Raw genomic sequence first — 15,387 nt, 5'->3', positions numbered from 1 at the left:
GTGGGGACCACAGGTTCGGGAAACGTATGATTTTCTTGTGATGTGGATGTATAGAATCTGAAAACACAGACCAGTGATCCCTACCAACTACCGAGTCAATTCCATTGATAATTGCAAACTTTTACCGGAGATGAAAACGAGTTTTCTATTAGCAAATGGGAAGTTTCTTTTAAAAAAGGCAAATAAATTTCTTGAAAATTCCACGCCAATAGAAGAACCTATCTTTCATATGCCATGACTAAGGAAGTTGAATATCAAAATATGAACTTTATGAGGTGGAGAAGTATGACAAACTAAATTCAAAATCTCAAAACACAACTAAATTGGTCAATATAACATTAATGTTATCTTTCCCGAGGGTTAATGAAATTCAATATAATTATATATTTAAACTTAATTGGAGAATCATACAATACTCAAAAGAACTGTATTTGTATCTAAGGTTTATTAAAAGGACCATTGGTTATGTACACACATTCGTACCCGAAAAAATTAACTTCTTAGATGCATGTATAACACGTTTACACTCCATTAGTAGGGCATGCAAAAATTAACTTCTTAGATTAGATGCATGTATAACACGTTTACACTCATTAATAGGGCTTGATGCATGTATAGCACGTTTTACACCCATTAATGGGGCATGCATCCGTTATGAGTGTGACTAATACATATGAAAAGCATCAAAAGTCTGATGAGATTACATCATTTTGTTAGGGTTGTTGGATATGTTGGGAAATTTTAATGTCAAAACGTAGCGAATTTGGGTTGTATTAATAGAACTATATTAAGGTTAACTCTAGGTTACTAGGTTAGAAATTGCTTAAAATTAACGGGCTTAACCATTGCACACCCTTGGTGTAATGGTTGTTCCACAAGTCTTAAGTGGTGTGGGGGGTAAGGGCAGGGGTTCAAGTCCCCAGAAGGAAACTTCATGTACTTATACACTTAGATTAAACTAGAATAGAACTTTTATTAATATTAGATAATGAATTAATGATCATTTGCACGTATCTTTAAAACCGTAACGAATTTTTCAATGAAAGTTATTTCTAGGAAAATAGACATTTGGAGCTTCAAAACAAACACAAATTTGATCTAGTTTAGTTTTTAAATGAGTGAGATATGGCTTTTTGAAATTAATACAATTGTGTTGTTTTGGAGAGTTTTCTTGAGCTAGATCTTGCTCGTTTGAAACTACAATAAATAATAAAATAAATTGACATTAAAGGCCTGGCTACTTGCCTAATGATTTCATATGTAAAACCATCCTTACCACACAAATTGAGATGGGAGAGATTGTCGTATTAGGATTATTCTTAAAAGTAAACTTTCTTGAGCCTAAACAGTTAAAAAAAATGACCCTCTCCCTTTAGGCTCCGCTTGGGAGTTTATAAAAGAATGGAATGTAATGTAATGTATTTAAGTAAGGGAAAGGAATGGAAAAAAATGGAATGGAATGGAATTAAGTAACCTTGATTGGATGTTTTAAAATAAAGGAATGGAAATGAATGGAATCTTTAAGTAATCTTGTTTGGGAGCAACATGGAGAGAATGGAATGGAATCATTTTATGACAATATTACTATTAGACCCCTATTTTAAAATAAATGGTTGAATATATAGGGGTATTTTGGGAGTTTAAGTAAAAAAATCATTAAATCTAATTTCATTCCCTTCCATTCCTCCCAATTTTGGGAGAATGAAAATTTAAAGTTTTAGGGAATAGAGAGGAAGGAGTGTTTCCTCCTACCTATTCCATTCCCCCTCACTTAAACTTCCAAACGAAGGAATGAACTTTCCATTCCCTCCGTTAAAACTCTCAAACAAGAGGGAGGGAAAAATATTCTTTTTATTTCATTCCATTCTCTCCTCCCAAGCGGAGCCTTTAGTGTTTGCCTTTTGAGTTCTTTCCAAAGTTTCTCATTCAAACCACAAAAGTTATCAACTGTTATAAGTGAGCACACTAGTGTATCTCTCCAGAGAGTTCTTTAGAGCGCTAGAATTTCATTGGTTGTGGACAAGTTTATTTGTGAATGAAGTTCTATAGAAGGATTCCAAAGTTTTAGAAGTCACTACAATGGGAAGCAAACGCATCGCTTGCTGAGATTGCATAAAGAGTCTAGGTTATAAAAGTTCGATAAGTTCTGAATGTTTTAACTTTTTCTTCTATAATGAATTTCCTATAGGGTTGGAAATCTGGAGTAGTTTTTCCTCCAAGGAGTTATCAAAGATTTTCCACTTCGTCATCAAATTAGAATGTGTTTTTCATTGCCTTTAGATTTTGGTGATATTAACTGTGATTATGCAATCTAACAATTTGTTAACACTAAAATTAATATATATATATATATATATATAATTTAGTCACAGTTAATTAATTTATCAGTAGCTTAAGTTATTAGAGTCCAATTTAAGTTTTTTTCACATTTTAATTGTGAACGACAAAAAGAGCTTCTTACATAATAACTGCCTTTGTGCTTCAGCATAAAGAAAAAGCATTTGAAACCCAATGGAGACCATAAATCATAATTGCACTAGCCTGTCACAAGGGGAACTATTAAAGCATTATTGATAGGGAATGAGCAGGAAAGTGAGTGGCTTAGGTGAAGAGACAACTATTTCCTCAAGGCGAACCATTTAACTCCACAAAGCCATAAGATTCTAACACATCTTCTATGTCAGACTTGTATGAGCTATTTAAAATTCAAGTCTGATTGTTGGGTAGTCTGCTGGGTACAGAGTGCTCTGGCTTGTGATCACATTCAAAATCGAGGTGAACAAATGCCCGCTCAACTTCCGGAAGTTTCTCTAGCTTCTCCTGCAAGCTCTCTCCAATGGTATGTGCTTCTTTTAGTGGTAGCTCTTCTGGGAGTTCAATGTCAACCTGTTTCAACAATATAATAAAGATCATTACTTTCCTAGATATTCAAAACTAGGATGCTTAGAAGAGCCTAATGTAACTTTGCAAAAATTTCATCTGCATAGCATAATAAATTTTAAAAGAAAATCTCCCACAAAATTTTTAATTTGCTATTTCTTCAATGGCATCTCAAAGGGAAGGGAGGATCACAGTTTTGATGTCTTATTGTAGACTCAAAACTTTTTTTTAAAATGAAATAAAAGATTGAAGTTGTGATCAAAAGCTCGCCACTATTTATTTTTACTCAGAAATTTACATGACTCACCTCTACAAAATAGAGAACACCAAAGGTGTAGGCACGGACAGTGTCAATACGCTTGACTTTAGGGTGCCTCATGACAAGATATGTTAGTTTCTGCAAGACTTCAGGAGGTGCAGACTGTCCCACGAGAGAAACTGCATCAAGAAATGCAGCTTAAAATAGTTCTAAATATGAATATTACAGCCATGTAAAGTATATAAAGCATAGCCAAGCACAAATTAGAATTTATCAATAGTAAATTTTTTAGGACACATGCATTGGGATAAGGAAGTAGGCACCGTATTTATAACTTCATTCTGCAGAAAATAGATATTTTTCCTTCTTTTCCAAACATTTATTGTTTAGTTCTGGCACCAACCAGTATCCTGAATGCTACGTCCTTGATAAATTAAATATGAAACCAGAATTTATTTTGATATTCTTCTCTTCGTTTCTTCATTTTTCTGGGAGGTAAAACTAAAACCTTTTCAAGCATAAATGATTCAGATAAAAGAATATCCTTCTTCAACCAAACTAATATATAAAGAAAGCACAGGTAAAAATAAAATCTACAGAAATCAATCAACATAAAGAGCCCAAATTGCAATCTCTGAAAGCACTGGAATTTAAAAAGCCTCCAACTTCAACAACTATTGTGATGAACAGTGAGAAATTCTTTAAAAGAACAAACATCCAAAGGAAGCATAACCTTTAATCTTGTAGGGATAATATGAGTTGTGGTAAAGGAAGTGGTGGCTGAATAGTAGTAAGTAAAACTTTGACAGAAAACTTATAAGATTTTAGAGATGAAATTCCATTTTATTCTTTTTGTTTGTTTGTCAGAATCATGCAAAAGATTGTGAAATCAAACAGAATAAAAATGAGGTTGAAGGAGTACCAGCATTTTCAAATACAGTTTGAGACCAATTTATTATTGTGTACAATGCAAGGATGATGGCACCAGCGGGGTCAATCCACCAGAAAAATTCATCGGCAAGAAGAGCTGCAGCTAATCCAACCACATTAGTTACCACATCGAAAAAGTGATCCTGCACATTGGCATCATTTCAAGAAGTTATGCAGCTGATAGCTAGAAGGATAATACATATGACAGAAGCTTAAGAATATAAAAGTAGAGATAGGAAACCTTTGCATATGCACGGACGATATCATTTTCTGAGTTTTTACAGTATATCCAGAGGGCAAGTTTTACTACAGTAGCAGATATCATGATTGTGCACATCCATATCAATTTACTTTTGGACAGTTTTTCAGAAGGTTCATCTTTAATTAGTTCTTCTGCAGCCTGAAGCAACACCTGAAAGCCTGTAAGAAAAATGGAAGGGTGTAACAATCCTAACCTTATCAAAAGGAATCTATTCCACATTCAGAGAAGAAAACCCCTAATAGTTTCATCAGGGTGTTTATTTTTGAAAAGCATTAAGATTTTTGAATAAGTTGAGACAGAATATTATGACATTAGATGCAAATCTTTTGCAAGTTACAATTGTTGAATGTGAGAAGAAGCCTGTGAGAAACCCAAAGGTCAGATTATCTTCTGCAAAGAAATTAAGCAATATTCTGAGGTTATGAACACAACTGAATACATAATTCTTCTTGATACTACGTAGTCTAGCAAGTAATTAATCAATGAGCGTAGCAGTTGCAATTAATTATTCTTTGAAAAATCTGATTTAGACCCTTATGTGTTCTAAAAGGTCTGATACCAATAGAAAAAAAAATCTGATTTCAACCCCAAACACTTATACAATGTATTAATCTGATTAGTTCAACAAGTTAAGTGTATTCCCAACAGATAATCCAACATGCAATTCAGCCACAATAATCAATCACCAAATCTAAAGACAGTAATAATAAAAAACAGTAAAAAGGCACACAGATTTATTAATGAAGTGGAAAGCCAATAAAAAATCTATATTTTATAAATCTTGTTATTAGAGATTATTATGTATTGTATATGATAGATGAGCACTTTACTTCAATCTAGCCTGTGCTTGAGCTTTGCGCTTTACCCTTAGTTTCGGAGAGGCCTGTGCGCTTGATGCTTTTACCAACACGATATAATGTATTGGTCATAAAGCAATGGTCTCTCCTTCCTTTATTATGAGAAGGGAACTTCTAAATTATCTTTTGCTTAAGAGCAGTTACCCACTGAAACTTGAAGCAGGTGCTGTCCTTAAACATAGCAATTCACAGAGCTTCTTCATAAGCAGCAGGGAAATGTGACAGTACATCCACTAACTATATGAAAGTTCTGGTTAAACCCATCTGGAATTATATTAAGCTCAAGCCTCAAGCAGTCTCCAGAAAAATGATAAGAATGACCAATATAACCTTTTATGGATGCCTAATTTCTCAGCCATTATATCCCCAGGCACTTAGATGTAAATAACAACATCGTGTCAGGTCATGTGTCCAAACAAGAACAAAATTCAGAACATTTTAAAAGCTCTCTGCCTACCTCAAACTTCAAGTGAACATTGTATGTTTTTTGCATGTTTAAACTGCAGGAGGAAGCTCTTATTCTTAATCAATCATTAAGGAAGTATGAGTAAGCCACACTTTTCAGGAATAAGTTCCTAATGTGTCTTTCATAAGTCCTTATCTAAATCATGCTTCATATTTATTCAAAAATGTATCAACAAACTTGCTAGTATTAAATAATGTATTTGGTTTCTAACTGTTTAGGTATTTCAATATTGTTGTGACAAGAAGAAGACAGTTTGTTATATCAACCACAGCAGTAATTACTGATATGGGTTGCTTTAGAAAGCTTTATGTATTCTGATTAACTATCCAGAAACCATTCATTAGAAGAATACCAAAAAACAATCCCTGTATTTTCTTTTACTTTTGTGTACAATATTTCAACAATTAGGAGTATTCATAAACATTTTTTTTTTTTTATATTTCACCAATTAGGAGTACAATATTTCAAGTTCCTATTTCTTTATTCTTAACAAGAAAAGCCAATTATTAAACATCGATTATGTTGCCTATGCTAGAAAGCTGATGTAATCTGGCCCAACTATCCAGAAACCATTCATTAGAAGAATATGAAAAGTGAAAACCAGTCCCCTGTTTTTTTCTTTTACTTTGTATACAATATTTCACTAAATTACAAGCATTCGTAAACATTTTTGATCATTTATATAACATATGATCAAGTTCCTATATTTTTTAACTATTAACAAGAAAAGCCAATTGTTAAAAATCAATTACATTGCATTTACTTCGCTTTATATGTCTTCAATAAAATGTAATCCGATAATTGGATAGGTTCAATTAACAAACAAGTTCACCATAAAAAAAGGTAGTCATCAATGACATGACAGAAAACCAACGGAAACCTAAGGCAGGTGAAGGTACTGCAACATACCAAGTGTAGCCATGACAGCAGCAAAGATAATTATGCCTACTGGCTGCACCCTCAGCTTTCCAATAGGATATTTGTAGATATTTATGCTCTTCATTGCCAGGTGAGTGAACCAAAGAATGCCACCAGCCATGAGATCAAGTAAAGAATCTAGTGTTGATGCAGCAATGGCCAAAGATCCACTCTTTATTGTAGCATAGACCTGCACATTGTAATGCATATTGTTATTATGGGAGTTTGTATATGAGCAATAGGTTATATATATATTGATAACATAGGGAACCTTACTAAAGAAGATCCCTTTGGACTTGCCTCTAACCAGTAACATATTATATAAAATGGTGATTTAGGGGTGCCTGGATACATGTTAATCAATTTAATACTTTTGTCATATAAAATGAATTATTTTAAGTGCTTTTTAACTCGAAGTATATATATTCTTCCAGAATATTGTTTGGTTAGATTACACTATTTTACAAGTTCCACCTTAGAGCTTTATCAGAAATAAAACTTGGATTTCCCAGAGCTTTTAACAGTTCTAAAAAAATAAGGGTTTTTTCTTCATCAAACTCAACTGAAAATATATATCCTGTAAAACATGAACAAAAATGAAAGCTCGCCTTCTTTATGTGTGCGTTTGGGTTTTGCGTCTAGCTCCTACGTTTGCGTTTTTTGCGTTTCTTTTTATTTTTTATTTTTAGCGCCACTTGTATTGTTCATGGGACATGAACAGTGCATTTAGGCTTATGAACAGTAATCTGCACTGTTCATGCACGCGGATTACACTGTGCAAGAGACATTGTGTACTGTTCAAGGTACCCATAACCACTTTATTCAGAAAAAAAAATTAAAAATAGGTCTCACAGTATTATTTACACATTTAAAAATTATTTTGCTGCAGTATTTTCTGTTTTCAGCAAAATAAGCTGTATCCAAAATAAGCATATATATATGCCTCATAAAGTTTTAAAACACACCATCCAGTAAGAGACACCTTCTTGGAGTCTGGTAGACCATGAAAATAATAAAAGTTATATATCTACATCACCTTAAATGCCAGAAGTATTATATTTGCATAATTAGATATCTTCATTGCTCTTTCATGTCGAGCATCTTCTTTAGCCTGTTCCTCCTCATCAATACTGTTAGATGTCATCAAAGAATCGACTTCTTCAAAGGAATTCATGGTATTGATTTGTCTTTCATAGTACTCCCTTTCTCCTATAATGAAGACAATGCATTCATTCATTGTAAGAAAAGGAAGAAATTTTTTTAACTTCACTCATGAATTTAAATTCATAATCTCATTTCTTCTTGTTCCCCAATTTAAAATAAACTTTAAATTCTTCTCCTAGCTACTTCCTAGGCCTACAGTATAATACATATATATATGTGTATGTCTGAGAATTTAAAAACATATGTAGGCATATATGTACATCTAGCACTAAGGAAAAAAGAAAACCCAAGTCCAATATTCAGTTATATTTAGTAGCTCATGCTATAACACAAAACCATAGTCCCCATAACGGCATAACATTTACAGTATTCCTATTGTATCAAAATGCAACGCAACTTACAAGTCGAGACACTAGGACCTTAATTGTATAAAACAGATGTACAAAAGTGCAGAAAGGGCAATTTAAGGAAAAAGAGTTTTTTTTTTTTTTTTAATTATAATTTTTCTGCTGTTCTACATAAACCCTTCTATGCGTAATGGGTTTTACATGTAATTAGTTTTATGTTTTTTTTTTTTTTTTTTTTGGGGGGGTAGAAACTCAATAATTTTTTATTCGATGTGTATTTTTGAATACTTTTTTATTCATGCCTGCAAAATCTCACAATGATCATATATCAATATATCTCATCTATAACATGGTTTAAATTTCCAAATTTTTGTATTTTAAAATTATGCATACAAGATGAGTTTATAAAAGAAAAGTACTTGATTAACACAAAATTTAGTACACATGAATGAAAACAGATAATCTAAAGGTTGAATTTTGTTTAAATATTACTTAAATGAAAAGTTATTGAGTTGGGTAACTTGATCCTTATATATACACAATTGATTGAGTTAACAAGCTTTGATTGATCCAAAACATCACCTTTTTTTTTTCACATTCAAATAGGCCTATCATTTACACCAATCACAGCATACACCTCAGCAAGTTTGAGAGATATAAAAAAATAAAAAAAAAAGGTGAAATGTTGTGTAAAAGACAAGCAAAACAAAACAAATTCTCACGCTTTCAAGTTAAGAACAATGAATTAAGTTTGTTCTATCCTATGTACTTGTCTGTATATATTATATGAACCCATTTATTTTCCAGTATTTTTGTTTCTAACAAACCAAACACAGAGAGAGACAGAGACATAGACCTTTGGATAAGCTGGAGGGTTTGGAAAGGTCAAGGTAGAATGGATCAGACTCAGGGTCAATACCAGACCGAAGCTTATCAGGCAACCTTGACACGAACTCGCTCCTCAGCGAGTTCACCGAGTACCTCCGACTCAGTCTCCCCCCTCTCCTACCGCTTCTACTCGCCCCTAGTATCGGCGATTTCAGATTCGTATCCTCCATATCTCTGTGTGTGTGTCTCTGACTCTCTGTGTTCTTACTTTTGCTTTGTCTAAGTTTCCATGTTCGTGTGTATTCTTCTAAGCTCGACTGTCTTTGCCACATATATGTAACATCTAAGTTCCAGAAAGTAAGTTAAAAGGCCTGGACTTTCAATCAGATTTTGTACGGACTATAATTAATGTCTCTAATTTTTAATTTTTTAGTCCTCTAATACCTACTAAATATTAAATAAATATAAATAGAATTCCAAAACGTACTGTTTTAGTTAAAAAATTGTAACTAAATTTACCAAATTTTAAGGTCTGTTTTTTTTAAAAATATTTTTACAACATTTTTTTTATCTAAATATATTTCTATAACACTTAAATAACCTTATTAGAAGGAATTTATCAAACTACTCTTAATTTTTTTACTCGAAAAAGAGATGTAAAAAAAAAACTAATTTGTCTTTTATTTTCCTTTTAAAGTGAGAAGTTGGTAAGTAGGTAATGATGCAATTGATGTAATTGGTATGGATAGTTGAAATTTAAAATTACAATCAGATATAAAAAAATAGTAAAAATAAAGAAGTAAAGGTAATAAAATAAAATAAAAAAGTTTATGAGGGAAAATGGGGTGAATAGCACGGCACCGGATCCCAATCCTGATGCAAGTACTTGTACTGCCAGAGTGTACCTGATTATTATAAAATTATGTTGTAATTTTTTTTTTTTTGAGACGCTGACTACTTTTGAATCTAACAAAGTATAATAGTGTTAAATAATAGAATAGTAATTGTCACCGGTATAAAAAAAAAAAAGTATCTTGTTTGGTACCGACATCAAGACCTCTTTACGGAAACAGTGTTCTGAGCATCTGTTTTATGGGGCGCGTCTATGTGCTATATGTTTGTAAGAGGCCCATTCATAATACAGATGAAGTATATATTTAATATTTTCCTCTCGTTACCAAGAGATATGGCTTGTATGAGAAGTGTAATTCTATCTCCTATGAAATTATACCATGAGATTTGCATTATGTGAAAGCCCTATTGCATGAGCATAACTTTAAAGCAAAATATAATTCTTGTTTCCTATCATATCATGGTTGTGCTAACTTTGACCTCCACATTGGGAAACATTTTTAATGTTAAGATTATATTTTATGGAATAAATAAATCTTATCTGGGTTTGTGCTCATTCGATTCCACTTATTTTGATTCTTTTCTTCTTCTTCTTTTTTCCGTTTTTTGGAATATATATTTTTATAGCATTTTTATTATATGTAGTTGTATCTATTTTTATATAGTTTTTTAACAAAATAAATCAATGAAATTAAACAAGCACAATTGTAACAACTTGATTCTCAAAATGAAAAAAAAATTATAACCACTTACTATAAATTATAGGGTCATTTGTTCATCTTAAGTTATGAATGATTGTAGTCAACATTCTAATTCAAATTAAGTTACAATGTTTGCCAAATTATCCAAAATTAGTATTAAATTTCACAAATTAGTTAGATGGTAAGATGGTGGGGTGCACTAATAGTAATATGTCAAAATTAGTAAATTTAGTTCTCATTAAACAAAAAACATTGGTCCTAGGTGGTGGGTTCATTAGTATTGGCCGTGAAGTAAATTTAGAGGTCTCAAATTTAATTAACTACACAATTCATTTAAGAGATTTATGGGTTTGACCAAAGACTAAGATACCACTTCCTTATAAAGAAAACAAATAAAAAATAAAGAAGATGCAATATGTTCATTCACATTAGTTTACAAATTTGATGATTGTATTAATGATTTTAAATAATGAGATGAATATTATTATAAAGTAAACTTGAAATTTTTGTTGGCACTAAGTAATCTTAATTAAGGAGTTAATTGTAAAGATTTATAATTTACAATTTACCCATTTTGTATGGAGTATGTGCATGAATTTTGTCTACAGTGTGTATATAAAATATTATCATCTCAATTCTATATAGTAATAATTGAGAACAATTATATCTTATATAAAAGATCAAGATGAATTGCACATCCACCATAAGTTCTTATGTCCCACTTGTTATTGATTGATGTTACTGATCTTACTAATGAATGGTCCTATTCATTGTTTTCAACAAAATAAAATAAATGAGACCAACCACAATTATTACTTGGTTCAGTTCATAAATGCCATTAATGGTGGTATATAAACAACATGATATGGTGGGCAGCCTACAAATGGGAGCATAATACATTGGGCATGGTTTATGAATACTACTACTCAAATAAATGCAAAATAGTAATTTTGTTTTCCCCCTTTCTTTACAATATCCAAATGGAAGTTCAGGTTGTTTTCTTTATTTTCTAGACAAGTTGTAGGGTCCATATAGATCGTGCAAATAGTGAAGGATTTGAAATTGTCAAATTGCATATAAAGTTACATTCTCTTAAACTATTTTAATTACACAATTTTCCTTTAAAATATATTTTTTAAAAAACATGAAAATTATAATATTAATCCATTTATAATTTTAATCGCAAGCTCTATTTTAAGATATATAACTTGTTTAAATTACTTTATGAGTCATGTAACTAAAATATATATGCATGAACATTTGATCGTCATGTAATGGGTTAGAAAACATTTATACAAATCCGTTTTGATGAAAAATTTTGTCCAAAATTTAATAATTCATTATTTTTATGTATTATCTAATTCATGTTAAGTGAATCTAAGAATGCCGACAAATTAATTTTACTAGTACAAACCATTTCATAATCCAGCTAGGATCGAATGCATTAAGACATGACACAACCTTAAAGCCTAATACAGTGTGTGATCATTAGCATGGCCTAACAAACAAAGTGCAATCACGCACACAGAAACGTTCATCAGAGCATCATAAGGGGAAAAATTGTTGTCCATTGATTTTTAATAAATGGACAGAATTTTCGTCTGAATCAATTTTTAAGGAAAATTTTCCAATTTATTACATGGCAACTCAAAAAAATTAATATGCATGTATTTAATAGTCATGAGATTTGTTCAAATAATTTAGCAAATTAAATGATTTAAATACACGGTTAAAAGAAATTAAACTTAAATCCAATTTGATGGAAAGTGTTATTATTTTAGATCCCAAAATTAAGAGAATGTCAAAGCTAAATAATATGTGGGTATATAAAATTGCACTCTTTAATAATTTATTCTTTTATTGAGTAATTTTTGCATTTTTTTGATAATTTAATAGTTACAATTGGGAGATAGGTGATTAGAACTTTGAATATTTTATTTGAAAACATTAAAAAGTATTAACCAATTGAATTACAACTACAAGATTACTAATTTTTATTTTTTAACGTAACTTTAATAACTTATTAAGATGACAATTTTGTAGCTATTGAATTAATCTCACATAAAGGCTTGAGGGTTTTCTCGAGGAAAAAAAAAAAAAAAAAGCTTGCGGGGTTTGAGAACCCATGTTTCCTAGAGTAGAAGGGGGTGAGTTGTTTAGTAAATATGTTTAATCAATCTCTTTTTTTTTTTTATGAACATTATTAATCAATCTCTTGTGCCTGTGTATATATATATGTGTATAATTTGTGATTAAAAAAATTACCATATGATCGTAAAACTAAAATAAATAAATAAAATTGGAGGGGAACCCCGGTCACGCTGGGAAAGACATGGTCCAGGGTTTATTGTCAAAGCCTTGTCATGGGTTTCTACCCTTTCACAGAATTGATTGAGCCATTATAAACTGTTGCAGCCTGCAAGGACAGAAGGACACTTCTTTTTTTGAATTCAGGAAAGTAGGACACCATATTAATATCTTGCTTTTTAATCCATTACTTTAGAACGCCAAGACATATAGATAAAAAGTTATCTCAGTGCACCACACGATATGCTGATTGAAAAAAACAATATATATATATATATATATATATATATATTTTTAACTCTGTTTGAAAATGTTTGAAAATAATAAGGGATGTGGTCCATGTGGGGTTAAAGTCGAAGAGTGACTCCAATTCACACCCCCAGTTATAAAAACTTATTATTAGAAGTAATATTAAGAAAAAAGGACAGAATTTTTTGGAATCGGTTTGGATATTTTTTTTTTTTAAATTTCTATAACCATAAAAATTTTATAAAGTATTTCACAATTGCTTATGTGACATGTTGTTAATGGAAAAGGAATCACAAAAAAAGAAGTTACTAATGAAAAATAATAAAGTGATACTCATTGTGAACTCAAATAAAAATCAATAAAAATTTGCCAACTCAACTGTTGTTAAATTATTAATAAGTAGTAACATTATCTTTTTCTCTGAACCCACTAGGTGGCAACTCAAATGAATTTTTATTTATACTTTTAATCACATTACAAATTTAATAACCATTTGCAAATGATTTGTACTTTTTTTTCTCTCTCCCCGTCAGATTGCTCTCTCATCTATCTTCTTCTCACAACAACAAAGAAAGAAAAAGGTGGGCGGAGCCTAGGTAGTGGTTTGTTTGATATAATAACAAATTAAAGAAATATTATTATTTAAATATAATAGATAATAGAATAGATAAAATTGGTGTGGATATTTTGTAAAAGTGGGTGTGTAAAATAGAAAAAGTATGTGTTTTTTTTTATACAAAATAGACATGAATTTTGCACGGTCTAAGCTCTTATGATTTTATGGTGTGCAAGGAATACTTTCTTAGGTGATTCTAATTTCTAATACTCAAATACCACTTCCTCCAAAGCGCAAAAAGGGAAATTTAAGGAATATATATATATATATATATATATATATATTTTAAAATTCTTCCGTGATATGCATAATCCCTACTATGTGTAATGGCTTTTACATGTTATGATTATTTTTTTTTTTGGGTAGAAACTCAATAACTTTTTAATCTATGTGTATTTTTGAAAAATTCAAGATTGAATTGCATTTTATTTTTATACCTTTCGTGTCTGTAAAATTTCAGAATGATAGTATATATATATCATCTATAATATGTTTAAAATTTTTAATTTTAAAATTATGTATAGAAGACGAGTTTATAAAAAAAAAAAAAAAAAAAGATCAACACAAAATTTGATGCACATGTTAAATAATAATGAAAATATATAATTAATCTAAAGTTTGAGTTTTTAAAATATTAGTTAAATGAAAAGTTTTTGAGTTGTGAAACTTGATCCTTACACATACACAATAGATTGAGTTGACAAACAAATGATTGATCCAAAACATCACTTTTTTCGCATTGAAACCAATCACAGCTTGCATGCACCTCAGCAAAAGTTGAGGAAAAAAAAAAGTGAAATGTTATGCAAAAGTGTAGAAGACAAACAAAACAGAACAAAATCTTACGTTTTCCTTAATAGCAATGAGTGAATTTTGTTCTATCGTGTGTGCGTTTCTGTGCAATGTACAGATTATATACACAAATCCATACATACACCATTTTCTTTTTGTTCTTTTCCTGCATTTTGTTGATAAACCAAACAGTCAAACACAGAGAGAGAGAGAGAGAGAGAGACCTTTGGTTAAGCCGGAGATTGTGGAAAGGTCAGGGCTGAAAGTTTGAGACTCAGGGTCGAAATCACCAGCAGAGCGAAGCTTATCAGGCAAACTTAACGCGAAATCTTTCTTCAATGACTTCACCGAGTACGATCTCCGACTCAGCCTCCCCCCTCCTGTACCGTTTCGACTCGCCCCCAGAATCGGCGCTTTCAGATCCGTATCCTCCATATCTCTCTCTCTCGCTATCTTTGTCTGTGTCTGTGTCTCTCTGTTCTTATTTTTGCTGTGTCTGTGTCTCTTTGTTCATGTGTCTTCTTACTTATCTCTCACACACATGTCTTGCCACATATATACACCAAACAAATATGATAAATAAATATGATAAATATCTAATGCGTGTGTTTAGATATCGATTATTTTGTTAAAATTAAAAAATTATTACTAAAAATGAGTTAAAATAGTTAATTAAAGCTCATAAATAATGTTAAAAAGTGCAATGTCAACTGTGTGGTTCATTAATAATAGAAAAAATAATTTTAATTTTTAATCCTAATTCACACAGACTAAGTTAGACAACAGTTTTAGAAAATAAAGAGGCCTAACTATAATCAGATTTTGTACGGCTATGATTAATTAATTAATTTATATATATATATATATATATAATATAAATTCTAATATGTACGCTTTGTTAGCTACCAAAATTTAATTTTTTCTATTGCCTTGGAAAGGATAGGTAAAACATAAAATAA

At 30.9% G+C, this 15,387-nt stretch overlaps 1 protein-coding gene across 2 annotated transcripts; it reads right to left on the bottom strand.

The window, feature by feature from the left end:
* Positions 1-2,376: 2,376 nt before the first annotated feature.
* Positions 2,377-14,957, bottom strand: LOC115977981 (metal tolerance protein 4-like). Of its 2 annotated transcripts, XM_031100015.1 has the most exons (8): positions 14,653-14,957; positions 8,940-9,254; positions 7,609-7,781; positions 6,564-6,762; positions 4,311-4,489; positions 4,062-4,212; positions 3,188-3,318; positions 2,377-2,886 (listed from the first exon to the last, which is right to left on the bottom strand). In XM_031100015.1, exons 1-8 carry the CDS (start codon positions 14,861-14,863, stop codon positions 2,707-2,709), a joined length of 1,539 nt encoding a protein of 512 aa, XP_030955875.1. In that variant the 5' UTR covers positions 14,864-14,957; the 3' UTR covers positions 2,377-2,706. The 2 variants fall into 2 exon arrangements, with proteins under 2 accessions (XP_030955875.1, XP_030955881.1); XM_031100021.1 differs by lacking the exon at positions 8,940-9,254 and having other exon boundaries at positions 2,543-2,886; positions 14,653-14,956.
* Positions 14,958-15,387: the final 430 nt, after the last annotated feature.

This window comes from Quercus lobata, chromosome 1 (genome assembly GCF_001633185.2).
Source record: "Quercus lobata isolate SW786 chromosome 1, ValleyOak3.0 Primary Assembly, whole genome shotgun sequence".
In the NCBI taxonomy this organism is placed as follows: Eukaryota; Viridiplantae; Streptophyta; class Magnoliopsida; order Fagales; family Fagaceae; genus Quercus; species Quercus lobata.
Note: the sequence above shows the minus strand (reverse complement) of the source record. Positions and strands in the feature narration are given on the sequence as shown.